Source organism: Pleurodeles waltl, chromosome 1_1, assembly GCF_031143425.1.
Source record: "Pleurodeles waltl isolate 20211129_DDA chromosome 1_1, aPleWal1.hap1.20221129, whole genome shotgun sequence".
NCBI classification, from domain to species: domain Eukaryota; kingdom Metazoa; phylum Chordata; class Amphibia; order Caudata; family Salamandridae; genus Pleurodeles; species Pleurodeles waltl.
This window is the reverse complement of record NC_090436.1, coordinates 668,092,606-668,109,700: the sequence shown is the minus strand read 5'-3', so window position 1 is coordinate 668,109,700 and position 17,095 is coordinate 668,092,606. Positions and strand designations below refer to the sequence as shown.

At 45.0% G+C, this 17,095-nt stretch overlaps 1 protein-coding gene across 1 annotated transcript in view; it reads left to right on the top strand.

The window, feature by feature from the left end:
• Positions 1-10,961, top strand: part of SRFBP1 (serum response factor binding protein 1) — a 250,749-nt gene extending 239,788 nt beyond the window's left edge. The window contains exon 8 of the mRNA XM_069227022.1: positions 10,626-10,961. Coding sequence (XP_069083123.1) covers positions 10,626-10,849 — 224 coding nt within the window. The 3' untranslated portion in view covers positions 10,850-10,961. The remainder of the gene's footprint in view (positions 1-10,625) is intronic.
• Positions 10,962-17,095: the final 6,134 nt, after the last annotated feature.

Genomic DNA, 17,095 nt, shown 5'->3' with positions numbered 1-17,095 from the left:
CACCTTCCATTGAGATAAGTTTGTGACATGGTGCACTTCTCAGTAGATCGATCCTCTCTGGGCCAAAAAGTCCAAAGTTTTGTTTGTGTTGTCTCTAGCCCAGCAAGGTCTTGCCTTGAGCACTGTTAAAGAGTGCCTGTTGCCTCTTTCAACTTTCTTAGAGGTTTAGGACCAGCCCCATTATTCATATTACCAGTAGTGATGCATTTCCTCAAAGGGTTACATTTGTTTCCACCTTCTTGTTTTGTTACGGCCCAATGGGACTTAAATGTGGTCCTCACACTCCTCATGTGTGCTCCTTTTGAGCCTCTCCATAGTTGACGCCTTACCTTGAAGACCCCATTTTTGACACTTCGACATCGGCGTGATAGGTGAGTGAGTTAGAGGCCCTGTTTATTAACCCACTCTCCACCATGTTCTACCCAAGCAAGCTGGTTCTGCTGACTCAAGCCTCCTTCCTTTTAAAGGTGAAGACTGTTTTTCATGTGAGCCGAAACATCACCCTTCCAGCATTCTTTTCTCTGCCCACCCCTCTTAGGAGGAAGAGGGACTTCACTTGCTGGATCCAAAAAGAGCTCTCTGTTTCTATGTTGATTGCACCCAGAAAGACCGAATGGGCAATGGGATTCTCAGATTCTCTGGAGCAAAGAAAGGCAAGGCTATGCAGTAAAAGACATCTGTTGGATCGTACTCTGCATTAAGACCTGCGATGCACTGACCCAAAAGTAGCTCCCTGAAGGTTTGTGGCTCATTCTACTGGAACCCAGGGTACTACCACTGTGTCGCCTCAAGTGGTGCCTGTTCTAGACATTTATCAAGGTGCTACAAAGGCTTTACTCCATTGTCTCATGAGGCACTATTTTCTGGAAAAGACAGGCAGATCTGCCAGGAAGGACGTTTTAGCTGCTCAGTCATTCTGGGCTTTTTGGTTTGAGCCAGGCTAGACTCACCTTCGGGAGGTACTGCTTTGGTATCTAATCAAAAGGTGAAGAATCTGCCATTAGACGACTGTTGTCAGAAGAACACGTTACTTATTTGGCCATTATTTTGTAGTTTGCGTGGAGGGTATCAGTAATCTAAGGTTGAAAATGTTGTCACTTTAACTACATTCATTAGAAATACCTCACTGCCACAATTATAGCACATATGTTCCTGCAGCCATCCTTAGCTGTTTCTAGTGTCACCTGGCTTACACAGGCTTTTGTCACTTCTTTATTCAAGTAGCTCTTTGTTGAATTTGAATTTCTTTTATGTACATCACATGTAACACACCAATGACATCGGACTCAAAATACATACAAGACGTACAGGTGACATGATGGTACAGTACCAAGTATCTCCATCAGAGACCTCATGTTGAATTAATGCAACCACACAATACATGGCCAGCCAACGTGTGTTATACTCAATTACACAAGTCAGTTACAAAAGGACCTTCCTCTCATCTGCTAGGTCTTGTAGGGGAAGCAGCAGGGAAGAAGCCCGTACCAAGTCCACAGAGAGAGCCTGTGTACATTAAAAGGATCTGTGATGCAACAGCATATCAAAACATTTGAAACAACCCAAAAAGCGTCTATGTAATAAAAAAACACAAGCGGGATAGCAAAGTTCCACTGAAGGTTGTATGGGAAAGAAGAGAAAGTAGTGGCTTAACCGCCACCCCTGTAGGGGAGGTGGGGTGTAGATATGAAAATAACACTCTCAGCATTTCCTACCAGGGTGTGAATGGGAGAGCATTGTTTGTTGGGAATTTTTCCCACAACTGCAGTCGGGAGCACGTAGAAGTATGTATCTTAGGGGTGCTGCCCCTACCCCCACAAGGACTGTTGGTACTGGCAGGCGATGCCCATGTGTTTTGCTTTCACTAATGACCGAGCAGAAAACAATCTCTGGAATGCACTTAGTTTAAAGAAGACATTTATTATTACTTCACCACGAGGTTCCTGAGACAGGAGATTAGTAGGTTGGAGGCACACGTTTAAAAATAGTCACAGCAATGAAAGGAAAATATATCAAAGTGATTCTCGAGTGCAATGTACAGAGCAAATATATGTGATTATATTATTATAGCATAACTTCAAAGCAAAGAATAAAAGTCAAAATTCATCACCATAGTGCCTATCACTGCTCGTCATCTGTCTCATGCCTGCAAGTTGACGACTCCTGTTCAGCTGCGAGAAAGAGATTTTCCACCCTTGCGGGGCAGGTCAGGCAGCTGACGTACGCTCCTGCCTGAAGTCTCAGAAAATTCCCCTTGCTGCTGCCCAGGGACACCTTTAATAGATTGAATAATGAAAAAAGCCTGCTAACAGGCCCTTCCCTCTAATAGTCAAAACATGCTGGCTACTGTAGGTCAGAGTTGGAAGAAAACAAGCGTCAAAGGTTCGCCAAGTCTTCAAGGCTTGTTTTTCCCAAAGCTGACTAGAGAAAAACACAAAATATGCCTTCCTTATCATGATTAGTGTTCGGTGAGAGAATCTACGAAAAACACAGCTTGGTTTACCATTTGGAAAAACACAGCCCATCTGCAATGTCTCAACTGCAATGTCTAACGCCACGATAAAGCCAATAGACAGCTAAACTGAATGCCTAATGCCACGTTAAAGTCAATAGGCAACTAAACTGAATACAGAATGTAATGTGCTACTGGTGAACATTGAACAACTAATATGCACAGTGGTGAAACACAAAGTCAGTGGTCAAACATACTTAATGTCATTACATCTCCACTCTCTGACCAATGACTTTTGTTTACTTTTCTCTTATTTCAAAGAAAAAACAAAAACATTATAAGCAAATCAGGTTTGAATGATAAAAGCAATCACTGTAAAGCAATGGAAGTGGATTAACGTATTGGTCTCATAACCTTTCAAATCAGATACACCTACAATGAAAAGACTGAAGCTTATATACTCTGATTGGGATAATAACTGATTGAATAGTGTCTCTAAAATAGCAAGTTGATGTAGCACGTGTTCTACTCATGTAAAGGTATACGGTCCACCTGAAAGGTTTGCTGGAATGTAAGTGAAAGTCAGGTTTGCACATGAAAAACAGACAGCTAACTGGCAATGTTGCTTAGTTAGACTGGCAGCAGTCATCAGATAATAACCAACCATGGGTTAGTTCCAGTGGAAGAATGTAATCAAACAAGTTGCAAAGATACTCTGTATTGATCCCATGTAGAACTTGAACCAGAGGTGCCAGTTGCACAAAATGGATCCATGGGGTTTTGTACTTTAATGAATCAGGTTCAGGTTGGGGGTGCGGTCCCTCCCCCGACCCCACACGCAAACACCCAAAGGGAGACCACACAGCACACTCATGGTCGGTGGCGAGTCGTAGTAGGATCTGCAAAAGAAAAAAGTATGACTTCTTGCAAATAACATTTGTCATCTGAAATGTGCCCTCTTTTCTCTTTTGCTTGTTTTATAACCAGCAGGACACTATTGGGGCCCTGTGTTATGATTTCTGCAGGTTCTGGAGGGTCATTTGGGGATTCAACCCACATCTTAGCACTGAGGTTTTTATCTGCTACACCATAGCTTCCCTTTCCTTGCACTGTCAGAAGGGCTGGGGCAGACTCCTTCCTACCAAACCTTCATTCACTGCACTTATGACAAGTTGGGCAATTCTGTCTCCGATCAGTATGAATTAATCAGATTCTCTTCTAGTTGTCAGAATAACTTTGATTTCTCCTTGGTAATCTGCAGCAATCACTCCCCCTAAACCTGATCAATTTGCCATATCTGTCCTGGTAACTTTCCTCTCCCCAACTGATCTTTGACTGTTTGTGGGACAGATCTCTGTTGCGTGTGCTGACAAATAGGACATTGCAAAATCACAGTTTTTATCAAATCTAAGGGAATGTGTATTTCTCTAATCCCTGCCCACCTGTAAGCGGCTTTTTCTCCCAGATGTCCACATTTCTGGTGTGCCCACTTAGCCATCCCCACCAAGTCAGAATTCTGGGTTGACACTTCTGCCTCTGAACTTTTCTCTCTAACATCTGCAAGTGAATTGAACCAGTGTTCTAATGAGTCAATGATACAATGAGCATCTATGACTTTACTCTATTTTAACATTTCCCAAATTTCCTGCCACAACTCTTGCTCCTCATGTCCTTTGAATAAATGAACCAGTCATGTAAAAGCCATGTGGAAAACCAAACGGCTAATCCATTAACCGTGAACCAAGAATCAATGTAAAAATTACATGTCTCAAGCAGCTCTTGCTTTAAAGTCTGACACACATTGTACAACTCTGCATATTGGTTACTTTTTCCTTCTCCTGTGTTAGACAACAACTTTTTCAGAAACTGGATTGTATAACACTGCTTTCCATTGTCTTTTAGTACTCGCGTATTTCAATGAATCATTAGTCAAACAAACACGCTTTCTATCCTCAGGGGACAAGAATTCAAGTGGTGCATTCAATTTTACTCGTAACTCTTACCTGTGGTACTCCCTGCACCCTCTCCTCATCCTGTAAAGGGGCTTGTGACACCTGTTCATGTAGGGCTGCAGTGCCTGTAGGTCCTACTTGAGCCTTGTTTTGTATGTACCAGATCCAAAGTATGATACTGGCCTCTTGTGCCGGTAATTTCAGAATTACACAATAATTTAATGTAATTTGCTCAGTATTCACTAGAACCCAATAACAAGTCAAAAGCTGTTTTTCAAAAGGAGTACAGTGCTCCACAAAGTCAGATAGTTTTCTAATCCAAAGCCCCAGGGGCACCCTTGTCCTCCACGGTTTCTGCCAAATACTCAAGTTTACATCAGTGTTTCCCTCTTGCACTGCACACAAATCTAAAGTCTGTTGACCACCACGAGGTTCTTGAGAGAGGAGATTAGTAGGTTGGAGGCACACGTTTAAAAATAGTCACAGCAATGAAAGGAAAATATATCAAAGTGATTCTCAGTTGCAATGTACACAGCAAATATATGTGATTATATTATAACATAACTTCAAAGCAAAGAATGAAAGTCAAAATTCATCACCGTAGGGCCTATCACTGCTCATCATCTTTCGCATGCCTTCAATTTGATGACTCCTGTTCAACTGTGAGAAAGAAATTTTCCACCCTTGCGGGACAGGTCAGGCAGCTGACGTCTGCTCCTGACTGAAGTCTCAGAAAATTCTCCTCGCAGCTGCCCATGGACACATTTTTTTAGATTGAATAATGAAAAAAGCCTGCTAACAGGCCCTTCCCTCTAATAGTCAAAACATGCTGGCCATTGTAGGTCAGAGTTGGAAGAAAACAAGCGTCGAAAGTTGGCCAAGTCTTCAAGGCTCATTTTTCCCCAAGGCTGACTTGAGAAAAACACAGAATATGCGCTTCCTTATCATGATTAGTGTTAGGTGAGAGAATCTACGAAAAACACAGCTTGGTTTACCATGTGGAAAAACACAGCTCATCTGCAATGTCTCAACTGCAATGTCTAACGCCACGATAAAGCCAATAGGCAGCTAAAGTGAATGTCTAATGCCACGTTAAAGCCAATAAGCAGCTAAACTGACTACAGAATGTAATGTGCTACTGGTAATCATTGAACAACTAATATGCACAGTGGTCAAACACAAAGTCAGTGGTCAAACATACTTAATGTCATTACATCATGTCTCAGAAGTCGTTCACCTGCCTTGTTCGACAATTTCCCAATATAGGCATCCAAGCATCTAGGTTGGATGCCGCCTCACATTGCAAGGGGAGCAATCTCCATGCCGTTTTCTTAGCAGTTGCTTTTTTGAGCAAATCTGTCAGCTAGAGTGATAGCAATGACACTACAGCGGGCTTCCAAGCCATAGCTATGTGGCGTTTCAAGAACACGAAAGCCAAATCAAGGAACCTTACAACATATCTATTCTTGCTTGTTCGCACATTTAACCCAAGAAGGCAGTTAAGTGGATCACACTTCAAGGGATGACCCAGAATTTCAGACAGGATCTGAACTGCTGTCCCCCAGTAGTGGGTGATTTCTGGACCGTTCCATATCATATGATACAAATCAGCCTCGGGCAAGGGCATCAGGGGCATTCTGGAGGGACACCTGGGAAGATATTATGGAGGCTTACTGGGGTCAGATATGTCTGATGGACCTTACTGAATTTTGTATATTCCAGGCGTGAGTTCCTGGAGATACCCCACACCTGTTCCAAAACGAGAGTGCACTGTGCGTCTGCCAACTTCTGGCCCAGAAACTGGATCTGTTTGTCCCTCTGGGCCTGGAGAGGCGGTGTATGTGGTTCCTGCAATCCACTGTAGAGCAACATGATTGCATGCCTACTGACACAGTATCCTAATATCACCTGTAGAACCGCTGAAGTGGATGGTTCCATGCGGATGGTCTTCACATCACCCCAATAGCCACCACCAAGGCATTATGCATCAGAAGCTGACTCTCAGGAATCTCATACCTCCTCCTAGGTCCTGGAAAGGCATCAGGAGCTGATGTTCATACAGGTCCATAACAGTTAGTACACTCGCTTCCGACCATGCACCTGTATCATGACAGGCGTCAATCCTTGGGAATGCCAGGAGCATCCATAGCAGAAGAGCCAGAGCACATGGCATCAGTCCATGACACAGAGTCACATTTATTCCAGCAGTGTTTGGCTACCCTGGTAAGGCGCACCATCGCTGACCTATAAGCCAGTCCAGAATGTCCCGTCCCTCCCAGTCCAGGAAAATAGAAGGGATTGGGGCCTGCAGCAAACCATTACATGGGCCAATGCAACTGTGCAGCCCCATAGTAAAGTTCTTAGTGGGGCGCTCAAAGGCTCCCCTTATCCAGTGGAGGTAACAACTTAAATAAGGCCACTTGTCTCCTCCCGGAACCCCAGATAGATCAGAGAGCCCATGGGAGAGAGTGGCATTGTGTTCAAGAAAGTCAACGAGCATCGCTCCCCCGCCAGATCCCTGCCTAAGTTGACATCCACAAGATCTTGCTCTGCTTGATAAACTCCACAAGGTAACGGAAGGTATCATATTGCCAAAGCAGACTGCAGTAACGGGGCCCTCCCTCTCGACTACGGAATTCTGCATAGGGGGAAGAGACAGGACTTAGACCAATTAATTTGCAGTCCTGATGCTTTGCTATATTCCTCCAGCACATCCAACACCCCAGGTAGGTCACAGCAAAAGTTAGGGAAGAATATCAACGCGTCGTCTGCGTAAAGAGAAATCACCTCCCAGACAGTGCCACTACACTCGGCCCACTGCAGGCCTCACAGACCAAATAAACCCACCAGTGGTTCCAAAGCCAGAGCAAAGATGAGGGGAGAGTGCGAGCATGTCTGTCTGGTGCCCCTGCGCACCCTAAATGGTGATGAGATCTCCTTATCAGTATGCACTCTAGCAATTGGTTCTGTGTGTAGAAGATTAATCCACCTCAATATTTCTGGACCCATACTTCATAGCACCGCACACAGGTAGGACCAACTCAGGGACTCAAAGGCCTTTTCTATGTCCAACGAAAGGGCCGCTCCAGAGGGTACCTCGAGCGGTTGCTCATCCATAAGACAAAACAAACAATGGAGGTTGAGTAAGGCATTGATCCTCGGAATAAAGCTGTACTGGTCCGAATGGACCAGACTAGCAAGGCTTGATAATAATTGGTTGGTTATAATGTTCCCCAAGACTTATTCCGTATTGAGGAGAGAAAGCAGCCTATAGGAATGCACCTCCAATGGGTCCCTTTCCTGCTTAGGTAGTACCATCATCAGTGCTTCTCTCAAGGACAGTGCAAGAACACCCGGAACCCATCCACCCCGAGGTCTTATTATGCATCATGTGGTTTAGTGTGAGATGAACTTCTGCAAGCGTCAGCAGGTCGTCAAGGGACTGGTAGTGCAAGGATGGGGGGTGAAGGGGATGCAGGCGACAAATTGATAAACTAAGTAGGACGATAAAGCGGGCTCCTCAACACCAGCGTCTTCCTGGTAGAGAGAACAGTTCTATTCAGAGTGCCATGCTGATGGCTGACTGTGTGAAAAGTATGTCATCAATCGGGGACCTAATAGTTGTCAGCCATAGGGCGTAGGCGTAGTATAGCTTCCCCAATCTATGTGCCAAGGCTCTGTTGTCAGCTCTGAGGGACGCCTGGGCCTCCCCTTTTGACACCACAGAGATAACTGGGAAACCAGTGGCTCCGCAACCAACGCTGTGCTTGCTGGGCCTTATGCCCAGATCTAGGAAAACTAGATATTCGTCCAGGTTCATGGATCTAACCCTGGTTCTGATTCAACGCCGTTTAGCAACAACATGGCAATCGTTCAGATCCCCTGAGCTGAGAAACTGGCTGAAAGACCTGTGGAAGTGGGCCATTGCCCGGAGTGAGCACACTCACACAACTGCAGAAGACTCGGACTGCGTCAGCACAGCCTGGGACACTTTTATGATAGCCCTGGGGGCCTAATCAGATAAGCAGTCGCCTTAAAAGTCGGCAGTTAAGACAGAGTGTTGTGCGACCTGCGACCGATAACAGACTGTTCGATGGCATCTGTCGCTGTAGATACGCATGTTCTGCAATAGCTCGCCATCTGGTGTTGGGCCGGAGTGTTACAAGTTGTTTTTCTTCGAAGAAGTCTTTCGAGTCACGGGACCGAGTGACTCCTCCTTTTGTCTCCATTGCGCATGGGCGTCGACTCCATCTTCGATTGTTTTTCCCCGCAGAGGGTGAGGTAGGAGTTGAATTGTAGTAATAGTGCCCATGCAATGGAGTGACTAAGTATGCACCTATTTAAGGTTGAGATGATACATATATAAATAATTGAAGGTAACTTCCAAACTGTTAAACTCCATGCTGTTAAAGAGTGACATCCTTATTGTTTTTGTTAACCGTTGCAAAGGTAGTTGTTTGCCTTACTTTTGTCTTTTAATTTGATAATTGTATGCCAGAGGATATTGTGGATAGTCAGCAAACCCTATAGCAGGCTTGGAGCACGAGACAAGGAAGGGGAGTGACAAGAGGCCACTGGATGGGGTGATGTTAAATCTAACTACTGTATACAGCAGACTCTTGTGGAATTATTGTACTGTTAAGATTACAAAATGCGACTAAAGAATAATTTACACCAATTATGAAATCAAGAGGCGTGTCCGTCATTTCCTTTCATGTGATGCAGATCACCACACAGTTTTGTTCAGAGTTTGACCCCATTAATCTCCTTATTGCCTTACAACAACCACAATTATTTTAATTTTAGGCAACACATTGTTGTCGGCTGGTAACTTCCCTGCAGAAGGCTTTCAATGTTAAAATGTTGTAGTTGCCGTTTATTCACCTTCCTAACAGCAGCAGCCTTGAATGTTTTAGAGCTTTGAAAAGGGTTTGCTAATGGACTCTTCAGAGACCCTTGTGACGTTTATTGCTTTCAGAAACTGCTCACTGGAATTGTCAGCTTAGCATTTTGCCAAAAATATACCCTCCCATGTGATGAGGAGATGGTATCTTGACTCCTTGGCCTCCAACATCCGTGGTGTAAATGCAGCTAGGTCTTTATCTTCACTGAGAGCTGAGCAGAGCATGCAGCTTTCTTCCTCACAGGGCAGCCTCTGAGGTCAATAGCACATGAAAGCAGCACTTCTTTTTAAATCAGGTAGTAGAACTTCTTTTCCCTTATTTCTAAAACCCAAGTACATCTGCACCATGCACAGCTCTTAGTTCTTTAAAGCTCCTCGTCATTGGAAGTTTAATAGTAGACAGCACAAGAGCATACACTTTCACATTGCAGAAGGATTTGCTCAGCATCATGAAGGCAGATACAAGTAGAAGTACGTAAGTCAGACGGACCAACCCCACAAGGAACAGTTGTTATAAGGAGCTCAGCTCAGGTGTAACTGCCCAGTGACTGCTTCCATGGAGCCTCCGTCTCAGAGTTCATGACATTATGGCCTGAACTGCATGGTAGGTCATCACTTATCCTTTCAAAATAATCAAGAAATTAAATTGTTTCCCCCTATGTGGAATAACTCGAAGACTTGAGAATACTTGTTATAAATTCGTCTTTTTCCCTCCTACCTCTGGGGGCAGTAATGGGTCCAAACCCACACATATTTAGCCACTTCTTGAAGCACGTGGTTAACTGTGTGTAGAGACTTTTAGAAGGCCGGTGCTGCACAGGAAGTAGTTAGGACAGATTAGGTGAGGGTGGGGCATTTGCTGTTGCCTTCCCACTTGTTTTAGAGAGCAAGCAGTGGCCTGGCACAGCAGCTGCCTGCAAACCCAGTTGCTTCGCCGAGCCTGTAGTACCTAAAATATCCGCTCTTGAGTTTGCACACCAAGTAATTCTAGGTTTGGAGGCACCAGGAAAATTAGAATGGCCTGGAGCCCAGGCCACTTGTAATGGGGGCCTTAATCCCTGCTCTCCCTCATTCACACCCCATGCTGGGTTTCACCCACTTATGGCCTGCTCGTTTAACCTGACACGAATTACAAGTTCGTCTGCTTTTTCTTTTAAAAAAGTTTGAGAATTACCTTAGCTTGCAGCAGTGTTCACTCACGTTTATGAAGCGAGAAAAGAAGGAGCAAAAGTATTTGAATGCTCATGGATGTAGTTGTTCATTTTTTGCACACTTTCTTTAATGATTCTCATATTGTTTTTTTTTTTTTTTTGCTCAGTATTTCCACAAACAAAGCCACAGGTTATGAAGAAACAATTCGATAAAAAATTACCTGCAAAGAAAGAAAACCAAAAGCAGCATTTCCACAATTTAAAGAGAGAAAACAAAAAGCAGGAGCTTCAGCAGCCTCTTCACCCATCCTGGGAAGCCAGCAAAAAACGCAAAGAACAGCAGTGTTTAATTACAGCTTTCCAGGGGAAAAAAATCAGATTTGATGATTGATACAAGTAATTTGTGAACATTACATTTCTGATTTAAAATCATTCCTTTTGACACCCAATGGAAATGGGAAAATCTTGTTTTATAAATTAATAAAACGTATAAGTTAAACTTTGCAACGTGTCTAGAAATTACTTTAAGCAACCCGTACCACATACACACTCAAATAAATGTGCATGCATATTTTTATAATTGCAAAAATGTGTCTTTTATTAATTTCAGTAAATGTATGTCTTCAGTACTGCGATGCTTGGACTCTAACTTTGAAAAGCTTAGGTAAAAAAAACTAGGAGACAAAGGCTCCACTCATTGTTTAAATCAGTGGCATTCCTCAGAGTGAAGGAATACCTCATAGTGAACGAATACAGGGATTTATTGATGGGTCTAGTTATTATATCGCAATACAGGAATATATTTTCCCTGATCACTTTCCCTTTTTAATTTTAGTTGGAGTGTAATGCAACCCAAAAGTACCTCCAACTCGACTTCTAGCAATGAAACGGAGATGTATTATTTTGTGAACAGAGAATATCTGTTGTAAAGGCTGGTGTGTTTAAGATATCATACCTCTTTATTAAATCTGGTTTTGTTGTGGTCCATTTTCCGTAGTTCAGTGAACTATTTTTTTTTCGGTTGTCTATCTCCACCCATTATAAAGTAGCCATTGTTAGGCTGGCTGGTTTGCTAACAACATATTGGGTACATTCAGAAGGTTTCCCTACGTCATGCATTTCAGCCATTAATTAGACCTTACAGCCTTAAGGTGATATTCCCTCCAATTTTTTGCTTGCCTCACTCCATTTTCGGACCTAGTTTTTGCTGGTTTTAGGACTGTTAATCGGTGCTGGAGTGCTTGTGCTCACCCCCACCCTCCCAAAATCATGGTAACAATGACCTAACCCCAGTTGCCATATTTAATTTACTTATAGGTCCTTAGTAAAGTGCACTACATGTGGCCAGGGCCTGTAAATTAAATGTTACTGCGGGCCTGTAGCACTCATTGTGCCACCCACTCCAGTAGCCCCTAACCATGGCTCAGGCCTGCCATTGCAGAGCCTGTGTGTGCAGTTTTACTGCCACTTCAGCTTGGTATTTAAAAATATTTACCCAGCCTTAAATCCCCCACTTTTAATGCACATGCCACCCCTAAGCTAGGCCCTTGGTAGCCCACCAGGCAGGGTGCTATGTAGTAAAAGGTAGGACATGTACGTTTAGGTTTTGCTTGTCCTGGTAGTGAAAAACTCCTCAATTAGTTTTTCACTATTGTGAGGCCTACCCCTCTCCTAGGTTAACATTGGAAATTCCTTATCACACTTTTAAGCTGTAATTCCTGATTGAAAAGTAGCAGCTTTTTCATGTTTTGTTGGACATGGCCCTTCCTTCAGGGTTATACCCAAACGATTTGCCTTTCTCCTCCTATTTTTTCTGACCATGTTTTAATTGGACTTAGGACTCTGGGCACTTAAACCACTGCTAACCAGAGCTAAAGTGCCTGTGCTTCTCCCCTAAACATGGTAACATTGGTTTATCCACAGTTGACATATTTAATTCACCTTGTAAAGTTGTATACCATATACCCAGGACCTGTAAATTAAATGCTACTAGTGGTCTTCAGCACTGATTGTGCCACCCACTTAGGTAGCTCTGTAAACATGTCTCAGGCCTGTCACTGCAGAACCTGTGTGTGTAGTCTCACTCCCACCCCAACTTGGCATCTAAAACCTCTTGCCACTCCCTTAAACTCCACTTTTCTTACATATAAGCCACCCATAAAGTAGGCCCTAGGTAGCCCATAACTCAGGGTGCCACGTAAGAGGCAGGACATATACCTTTAAGTTTTCACCTCCTTGCAATGAAAAACTCCCAAAGTAATTTTTTCCTTACTGTGGGGCTTGCCTCTATCATAGGTAAGTATTAGTAATTCATTATAATACCTTTAAGTTATAATTCCTGATCTGGGAGGAGTGACTGCATCATGTTTAGTACCATTGGAATGATAGTAATACATTCTCTTTACTGATAAAGTCAGATTTATTATTACTGTTTTAGAAATGCCACTTTTAAAAAGTGGGCATTTCTCTGCACTTACTGCTCTGTGTGTTTACAGACGATCTCCAGTACATGTCTGGCTTGAGCTAGGTGACAGCTACACTTGTGCATTCCCTTCAGACACCCACAACACAGGATACTCAGCTGCGTCTGCATATTGATGAGTCTTCCTGGGGAGGAGTTTGTGAATGGCTCACACCTACACCACAAAGGGTGGTGACCAGAGTCCCCACAAAGGGGCTGATTACCTCCCGCTGATAGTCTGGAGCCAAGGCTGTCCTGAAAGAGGGATCTGTGCAATTCGCAAGCACTCTTTGTAGTCATCACCCACATCAAAGGCACTTTCTAGTATAAGTACTGGGTCCCTGACCCACTAAAATCAGTACCCTTCTGGACTCAAGGAAATGTTGCTGGAGTAGACTGCTGTGTACCAGGATTGCCACTCTGCCAGGACTCACTGCTCCCAGGAACTGCTGCCCTGCTTTGCTGCCTTGCTGCCTGGTGATCTCTGCCCAGTAGCCCAAGACTTGGTCATCAAAACCAGAGTGACGCCAAGCGGCTCTTTGCTACTTCAGTCACCCCTAAGCAGCTTCACTGAACTCTGCTGCTTGCAACTTGGATCAACTGGACTAGCCCTGCTGAATCATTGCCGCTCGCTAATTCAATCACCCCGAGCAGGTTTGCCAAACTCTGCGCTTGCAACTCTTTGATCACCTGGAGCGGCCCTGCTGAATCTTTCTCTCTCACTGCTTCAGTCACCCGCAAGCGGATTTGCCAAACTATGCTGCTTGCAAGTGTTTAATCACCTGAAGGGGCCCTTTTGAATCTTTGTCACTCGCTGCTTCAATCACCCCTGAGTGGCTTTGCCAAACTCTGCCACCTGCGACTCTGTGATTACCCAGAGCAACCCTGCTGAATCTTGCCCCTCGCTGCTTCAAACACCGTGAGAGGCTTTGCCAAACTCTGCGGCTTGCATCTGTAAACACCCGGAATGACCCTGCTGAGCCTTTGCCGCTCCTCGCTTCAATCAACCCAAGTGGTCTTGTCCAACTTGGCCGCATGCAGCTTTGATCACCTGGAGTGGCCTTGATAGCTGTTGTCGCCTGTGCCCTCCTTGCACCTGGAGCCGCCCTGCTCAACTCAGCCACTGCACCATTCCCCTGCAGTCCCCGCCTTCTCCCCTGATGACCACGCCTGAAAATCACTGATCTGCTCCCCAAGAGGAGCGCAACTAGGACACTACCGTAGTGTATGAAATCATCGTGCACTCGTGCTGAGTCCCCAACACCACCTCTTTGATGAAATCATTGGCTATCAACTTTGTTTTATTTTGAACCTGCAAAGCAAATATTTAACCATTTACAAATTGGCTCTGTATTGTGCTGACCTTAAATAAACCAGATAAACAAACTTTATTTTTCTACTACTGTCTGGACTCTTTTTGTGCTGTACCTCCTGTGGTTATTGTGTGTGTGTTGCACAAGTACTTTACACATTGCCTTCTAAGTTAGGCCTGCCTTCTCTGTGCCAAGCTTCCAGAGGGTGAGCACAGGCTCATTTATGATATCATTGACTTACCCTGGCTAGGATTGTGGTCCCTATTTGGATAGGGTGCATACCTCTGCCAACCAGAAACCTAATTTCTAACATGTTTCATATCATTAGAGTGGTAATGATAAATCTTTACTAGAAAAGTTGGATTTAACATTATTATTTTTGCAATGTCACTTTCAGAAAGTGGACATTTCTCTGCTCTTACAGCTCTATGTGCCTTCAGCCTGTCTCGAATACGCTTCTGGGGTGGGTCACAGCTACACTTTGTGCTTTCCGTGTAGACAATCACATACACAGGAAGCTTAGGTGTGTCTGAGCACTCATCTGCATTCGGTCGGCTCTTCTTGGGCAGGAAGGGATGGGAAAGCTGACACACATGAATAGGCAGTGCCTGTTGATTGCCCAGTACTGATAGTCTGGCGCCAGGGTTGGGAAGAAAGGACCTCTGTGCACTTCAAAGACCCTTCTTTGAAGTCTTCCCCACTTCAGGGGCACAATTGTGTCTGACCCCACCAAATCAGTGCAAGTCGGGACCTGTGAAGACCGCCGGGAAGGACTGCTGTGCTGCTTAAAGTTCTACTCTGTTGAATCCCTGCCTTGCTGGACTCTTGCCTTGCTTAGCTGCTATCCCCCTGCCTTGGTGAGAAGGACTGGACCTGCATCACTTGAACCCAGAGTGACTCCAATGGCTTGCCTCCTGTTTGATGAAGTCTTAGGTACACAAAAGACTTCCAGCAGTCCTGCTGCAGCCTGGGGACTCTGTCAACTGTGAGCCCAGCCTTGCCAAGTTGTGCCAACCTAGTCCTCGGCCCTTGGAAGAAGGTTTTTCAGGCTGCTCTTGCAAGAAACTGTGTATCCACCTTGTTGCACAGATCGGAATCTGATGCATTATCTTCGCTGCATTACTACTGCATCGCAGCTGCTGCGAGGATCAAGGTCACCGCATTGTCATCGACAGTGCATTGCTGGTACGAGAATCAAAGCACCGCATTGCCTACTGCACAGCACATTGTCTAATCTGCATGGCCCAGAATTGACACATCGCCTTCATCATCCGGATCAACGTCAACACATTCCTTCACTGCTTTCTTCAGAGCGGACCCAAAAATGACATGTGGACCTCATTGCGCCAATCAGAACTGACTCATCTCAAGGACCAAGGTGCTCTTGCTCTGCGAGTCCTGCGCAGTTCTGGTAGCCAGCCTGGGCTCAATCACGGTCAGCCAGAATTTTTTTACTTTGGCCCAGACTAGCGCAACCGGATAGCCCTAGTTGTCCCTTTCAGCTTTTAAGCACTACAATTTCAGTTATTCTTTAAAAATTCATATGTCCTCTGTTATTTATTGGATTTTTGTCATTTGGTATTGTTTTACTCACAACATTAAGCTCTATTTTTCTAGCCAGGTGTGGTGTCTTTTTTTGTGATTTTTGACTGTTTGAATTGTTGCACAAATACTTTACACATTGCTTCTTCAGTTAAGCCTGGCTGCTTTGTGGCAAGCTAAAAGACGGGGAGCACAGGTTAATTTACGGTGTGTATCCGGTTTGTCTGATAGAGACATCTAGTTGCAGATACCCTACCTTAGAATTTCCCCCAGGCATGGGACTGATTCCAGAGGTTTTTCTTCGAGCTGTACCCCTGCGTGCCATCAATTGGCATTGGTCGACTCCGCGGGCGTCATTGGCGTTGTGGTCGCCGTGATGACGTTGCGGTCGTGTATATGTGCCACCCCTGTGCTCTGACATCAGTTCTTCTCTTTCCATGCCACCCTACGCTCTGATCCGGAGAAGAGTTACCCCTACTTATTTTTTAACTAACTGCAACTATATATTTTTTATGAGTTTGGATGCGTCGAGGGATGTCCCATAAGACCGGCTTGAAACCCTGCGATTCCTGTCACCGAATGATGTTGGTGATGGATCCACACCTCGTCTGCCTCTGGTTATCTGTAGCACGACTACGACCCGAAGTCGTGCTCCGAGTGCCAGGCCATGAACCTGAAAGCTTTGATGGAGCGATTCCTGAAGCTCATGGCAGCCTGGCACTCGACTCTGCGTTGCTCCCGGTCACATTTGAGAGGAAGGTCAGGAGACCGGTTGCGGAGTCATCAACACTCCTGCTCATCCAAGTCATCTGGACGGTCGGGTCACAAGAAGAAGAAGAAGTCGAAGAAGGTCACACATTCTTCGACTTTGCCCCATCGCTCAGACGACGTGACACGGGAAGAGCGTCAACGCTCAACACCTCCATCTTTGGAGCCTCCGTCTAGGTCTGCTCCGCACCTCCCTGACTTTCTGGCCACCCCTGCCAGATTGAAAGAATTTTATGGGACCATGCGCCTCATCTTTGGGCAGACCAACCAACCCTCAGTCCCAGAGGAGTTGGTGAGGGTCTCCTTGGGTTCCAAGTCGCCGGCTTTGGTCCCGACTCCAGAGGGCACCTCCGAATCCGTTCCCGGATGTAGGAAAGTACCATCTTTGTTGGCATGTTACCCCCAATTTCTGCCTGCTTGTCAGGGTGTTGTGACTGTCTCACTGGGATCCTGCTAGCCAGGACCTCAGTGCTCATACTTAGTGGCCTATGTGTGTTGTCAGTATGTTTGACTGTGTCACTGGAGTTCTGCTAACCAGAACTCCAGTGCTTAT